Genomic DNA, 6,000 nt, shown 5'->3' with positions numbered 1-6,000 from the left:
GAAGAACAAGTGTGGCATTATCAGAAACAGTTGCTGTGCTATTCTGACAAAAGTAATTCATTTGAAGCAGTAAGGTGATATGCTGATAATTGCTTTGATTTATGAACTTGTGTTTTGAGAGAAAGACATTTCTACTTTCCCAAAAGGATATTGGGCAAGACCAATTGTTTTGAAGTTGTGGAACCAGTGTTTATGAAAGAGACATTTAGAAGGATGCCTTTGAAGGAAAAGATCTTGTTCTTGTTTGTTGAACTGAATAGAACTTTATTGAAAAAGAACTTCTCCAAATGGTATTCTTGTTTTAATTCAGGGGAAGGGAATCCATTCCCTGGTCACAAGGAGTACTTTTCAAATCTTATATGTTTGAACTTTTTGAATTGAAGACAGCCAAATGTTCCTTGTGTTATTTTTTCGCGTATATTAGTGTGAGGGTCAGAGACTTTTGGACACTAGGTCCTCTTTCTTTAGTTAGTTTGCTAGGTAGGGGCTTCCCTGTTAGGATAGGGAAAGAGGGGGTTTATCCCACCATTTTCCTTTTAATAAAATGGCAAACCTTGAGAAAATATAACCTTTGTGTCCATCTTGTATTTCGGACCCCTCACAATACCCAGGAGCTGCTTTTTGCTCCTGCTTATCCAATCGTAATTTCGATCCCTGGATGCCTATGGGGCATTAAAACAAACTTTGACAGGCATTGAAATCCAGGAGGTAGTCCGCTTTTTTATTTCCGTTTGGAAGTGAAATTTCAGTGGTGAATTGAGCAGAGACTGCAAAGGTAAAATCTACTACCCAGTTGAATTAGTCTGCATGAGTGAAGCACCTGAAAGTAATGGGCCCACCCATATATTGTAGTAGAGAGGACTGTATATAGTCTTGTAGTGTTGCTCAGAGAACATGAAATTGAGCCATAAGTGATATAGGGACATTATAAATGTGTAATGCAAAGAATGTTCACAAAACAATAAGGGTTCAGTGTTGTCCTATGTTGGCTGGGTGGGAGCACCACTATTTGTGTTAATTGTTTTAGAGTTTGCTTTAATCCCATACACTTATGCCTAATTACTTAAAGAATGTTGGTAGCTCTTCCTGGATCTTGCAGGGACCGGGTATAGGGAGGCAAGAGATCTCCTGACCGTATGTGATCAATTCTAGGTGCCAGAGCAGGGTGTGGGTATATATGGCACCAGAGATGCTTCTATGGTCCCCCTGAAGCCCTACACCACTCCATCAAGATTATAGGCACATTCACAGCTTCCAGACGAGGCAAAATGCCTGTTCTAGTGTCACTCTAAAGAGAATTTTTGTTTACATTGACGCCATAGAAGCCAATGAAACATTTATTACAAAGTTAATGATGGAAAATCATAAAGTAGCTTGTGGATGCCACATTTAAGTTGTGATTTGCATGCATTGCACCTGCATTCATTTTGGGGTGGATATCCTTTCAGCGGCCCGTTTGCTCGTTGCCAGTGGTTTTTATAGATGGTTTCCATAGTCTGTTGTAACTTCAGTGCTCGTTAGGTCTCAGCTACGTCCAGCCTCTTTACTTCTCTCCATTTACGAGACATGTTCATCAATGTTCATCTTCACCTGTGGCATTGTTTTAGTTCACTCATTCTGTTCCATCCACCGTATATTCACAAAGCTTCTGCTGTCCATTTTATCAATGTACAGAAGTCCCTGTAGATGATCCATTTCATGTTGTATGATGCGAGCCGGCCAGCCGTGTGCCTGCCAAGATGTGGTTTCACCCTTTTCATTCAAGCCTGTAAAGAAAACATATTGGTATGTACAATCAACTGCGCATTTACACAAGAAAACGTGCACACAAACAATAGTATATACCCATTTACAATATAGACCTACACGCTACAAATGCGATCACAACACAGGGACTAAATTCAAGGGAAATAACAGATCTACAAGACATACCGTCACATACAAATATGAGTGCAGGCGCTCTATGAAGGTGTGCCGCATTGTTCTTACTGAATGGCAACTTTGCCAAATTCTTTGACAAATGTGCATTTTTTTTAAACCACAAACAGTAGGGGGGCACCCCTTGCACCTTACCCCCATTACGACACCCCCCACCCTAACCCACCATTGTATACCTTACCCCCAACTTACCATATATCTGTTTGTGATAAATAAGTAAATAAAAATATAGGCAAACAAAATGCGACAAAACGTAATTCAGCAAATTTGCCATTCGGGAAAAGTGAGCTAGACGATTCCGCTACCCATAAATACAGCCATAAGTTGTGATACCAATGTTTAGATGCATGTTGCTACAGATGGCTGTAATGGCTTGGCAGGCGAAGAACGATGTTCTGGAGGGTTGCCAAGAGTCAAGATTAATTCTAAACCTTCCAGCCATCACCTCTTATGTCTTGATGTGGCTACAGATGGTCAGGTATCTACCCTGGAGTATTTCCCTTGTTTAGCCAGTGGAAAAAGTGTTGACTTAAGATTTGAGTTTATTTTCAAATGCGGTATAGTGGAATGGGGTCGCCCCACCTCCTCACTTAAACTATGCTGTGAATATCTCATGTCCCAGCACACTGCAATATAAGTTACAGAACTTATGTTGCAGTGTGTTGTGTTGCTTACCATGGTGTATTTTAGTAGCAACCCAGGCAGGATGGTAGATTGAGCATCGAGTTTTTAGCAGCATCCTGGAATATTTGAGTAACACCCTGAATTAGTTGCACACAATTCTAACCTGCTTAGGAAGGCATGATTGTATACAGCAGCAACTCTGACTCTACTTGTTTTAGCAATTGAAATTGTGTTTTACCTTTGGCAATTCAAATTGTATTTTATTAACTACCACAGGAATGTTGGTGTACACTACATCTGCTGGCACAATATGCAACACCTTTGTGAGTTCTAGTGGTGCATGTAGCAGTTGCATATTGTATCCGACACTTATTTATCTATTATCTGTGGTCAATGCACTGTCAAATCAAACGTGTCCATGCCGTAATGCCCTCATATCACCAGTGCCAATCATGATGTCATAATTCTAAGTATAATATTCTCCGTTTTGATTTGATTTAGAATTTATAGAGCGCGACATTCACCCAAGGGCATCTTCGCGTTAGGGACAATACCGTGAGGCATTAACAAAACGGCAAGTAATCAAAACAAGTGAGTTTTCAAGGCTCTCCTAAAGGAGAGGTGGCCCGCGATAACACAAAGAAAGGAAGGAAGAGAATACCACATTCTGGCAGCCGCGAAAGAAAGAGCACAGCCACCAATCTGGGTACAACAACAACTAATCACAGGCGAGTTGACCGCATCGCCCTGGGGCCTTATGAACACATTTCTGTTGCAAATATCCTACTCCCTTGCCGTAGTAAGCCCGGTGGACCAAACAGATGGACTTAAGAAATGCGCTTGTCAACTGGGAGCCAGTGGAAGCGGCGAATGATGGGAGTGACATGAGAGAAACGAGGTGCAAAGGTGGCTGCCGAATTTTGGAGAACCTGGAGTCGCCCAATAAGATATGCAGGCTGTCCCAGGTACAAGGTGCTGCAATAGTCCAAGGCGGACAGCACCAGGGAAGCCACCACCGGAGCCCTAAACTGCATGGGTATGAAGGGAAGAACTGTTATGATGTGCTTATTGCCAGTGCATGCCTGCAGGAATGTTGATGTGTCCTATCTTGGAATGCTAAGTGAGCCTGTGGAATGTTTGGTAATAAATCATGCCCCAGGGTTCCAGCCTGGTCAGTTGAGCCTGGGTGATGGGGCCCGGTGGTCTCTCCTAGTTAACAGCTTATGTAACGTATAATAAAGTGCTTACAAATAACCCTAAGAAGACTACAGAAGCTGCTTTATAATAAGAACCTTCCTCAGAATTCTCAGCTGAAAATAGCCCTGTTGTCATAAGGCACCAATCAGAAGAGAGGGGGGGCAGAGATCTTAACTCCAAGGTCTTTTGCCATTGCAGCCGAGGCAGGGAAAGGTCTGAGAGAAGGGGGCTGGAGCAGAGGGGTCCAGAGAGCAGTGGCAGAGGGAGGGCTTACCACCAACACCTCAGTTTCAAAGATGATTAATCAGCTCCACTTCTCCCACAGCCACACTAGTGAATACGCCCTCCTAGAGATGCCATGCAGGTATGGCTCTGATAGGGGGGTGTTCACTTCCTTCCTCCATATTCCTTTTCTCTCTAGGACATCCAAAAAAATGCTTCCTGCCAAATCGGTCCTCCACACTTCAAGGGTTTCCCAAGCACATCTCAGGACCATTGCACAACCATGTTTCCACCAATTCCAGTACGTCTTCCAAGGTATTAGACACTGCTGACAGACAATTGCCAGTTACTATGTGTCTTCGTATTTTCCCACTTTCTAGATCAGCATTCCGCCGGATCCAGTGCCCACCATTAGACTTGTAATCCTACTTATACAATCCAAATGCCATCTATCAGAATCCCATATAACATTCGGAAGAATTTTTGATGTGGCATACTTCTTGGGAAATTAAGATGTGCGCCCGCGGTTGGTGTGAGTGAACATGTTCTTTTGTATTCACCTGGGGAATGATAAACAGAAGGTGTTCTCTGGCAGCGCAACTGGGTCAGAGGAGGAGCATAACATTGTCCCAAGATCGTTAGGAGTCTGTGGGTAACTTAAGGTAGGTTGATGGGCAGTGGAGGTCATCAGATAAGAGAATGGAAGTAGAGTCAGCTGGCGTTCCAAGTTGAGCATACCCTGCAGAAAGGTACCCGAGAAGCTGCAGTCAGCATGTCTATTGGACAGTGATAACAATACTTATTAAGCAAACAAATAAGTGATACACAAGCAAGCAAAAAACATAACCTAATATTTCCTTCAATATGCCAACATGATTTAAACCCTTTCTAACAGAACTACTTTACTAAAAAGGACCTTGTCCCCTAGGTTTATGCGTATGAGAAGCTGAGCAGTCTCTTCCGGTTTGAAGCTGTGACATTCAGATCGCACAGGCGTATGCAACAGTCACCTTTTCCTACTAACTAGATTCCGCTTTATATGGATTATTCGATTATGATAGCTGTTTGACTGGCAGCTGTGAATCTGAAGAAAGAGCCAGCAGCCAAATAATTAGAAGCCATTTCTGCAAGCCCTTCACCATGAGCTCCAAGGATATTGGACAATTATGTTCAACCCTAAAAGGGGTTGATACATGGTAAATTATGTAAGACGCAATAGTGGGGTTTGTAAATACTGAATAACAACAGCTAATTCTTGCTATGATTAACCAGCTAGTGGTGGACAGTGGTTTCTGGTGGGGTGATTAGATGTCGCCATCAGAAATCGGTAAAGAGCTTTACCGGACACTGCTGTGAGGTCAGAGAAGGGTGGTCAGAAGTAGTAGGTTTCAAGGTGCATTCACCGTATTTCTCTGTCATTGAGTGGCAGCCAGTCATAGCTGGTGGCCTGTAATGTTTGGCTCAATGATAGGAGTCAGGCCAGGGGGTAGAGATACTCTTGCTGAACTGAATCATGAGATCAGTCAATGTCAGTAATGTATACTATTGCCAACAATAACTTATAAAGACTGACCATGAATCCCTACATCTCTACTTCGATTGTTTGGTGAACACATGGACAGATTGCACAATGTTTCACTCTACAAGATGCAGAAATGCAGCTGAAACTATGCTTCCTACAGCAAAATGTGTAACTACTAGAGTAGGATTAGAACACCCGCTCTTGGCCAAGCAATGAATTTTGGATGTCTGCATCCACAACAAATTGAAGGGTGGAGAGTCAGTGGGGAAATCAAAAAATGCTAAAATGGAGGTGTGATACGCTCTATACATGTGTCATGGACTGGATGATAAAGAATGCATTGGAAACCAAGACTTAATTGGTACAGAGTCCGAGGGCCAGTAGACAACACCTCACCAAGTTTGACCAACTCCATTCAACAATTGATTGATTATTTTGGCGAGGTGAGGGGGGGGGGGGTATTAGGGTTTCCGATGCATCCAGAATCCGATTCCTCA

General features: G+C 42.9%; 1 protein-coding gene across 1 annotated transcript in view; it reads right to left on the bottom strand.

The window, feature by feature from the left end:
• Positions 1-694: 694 nt before the first annotated feature.
• The window catches only part of COG8 (component of oligomeric golgi complex 8), a 293,499-nt gene continuing 288,193 nt past the window's right edge, over positions 695-6,000 (bottom strand). Inside the window, exon 5 of the mRNA XM_069635533.1 lies at positions 695-1,766. Coding sequence (XP_069491634.1) covers positions 1,609-1,766 — 158 coding nt within the window. The 3' untranslated portion in view covers positions 695-1,608. The remainder of the gene's footprint in view (positions 1,767-6,000) is intronic.

This window comes from Ambystoma mexicanum, chromosome 1q, assembly GCF_040938575.1.
Source record: "Ambystoma mexicanum isolate Mex_15411 chromosome 1q, UKY_AmexF1_1, whole genome shotgun sequence".
NCBI classification, from domain to species: domain Eukaryota; kingdom Metazoa; phylum Chordata; class Amphibia; order Caudata; family Ambystomatidae; genus Ambystoma; species Ambystoma mexicanum.
This window is presented reverse-complemented; position numbering and strand designations above follow the sequence as displayed.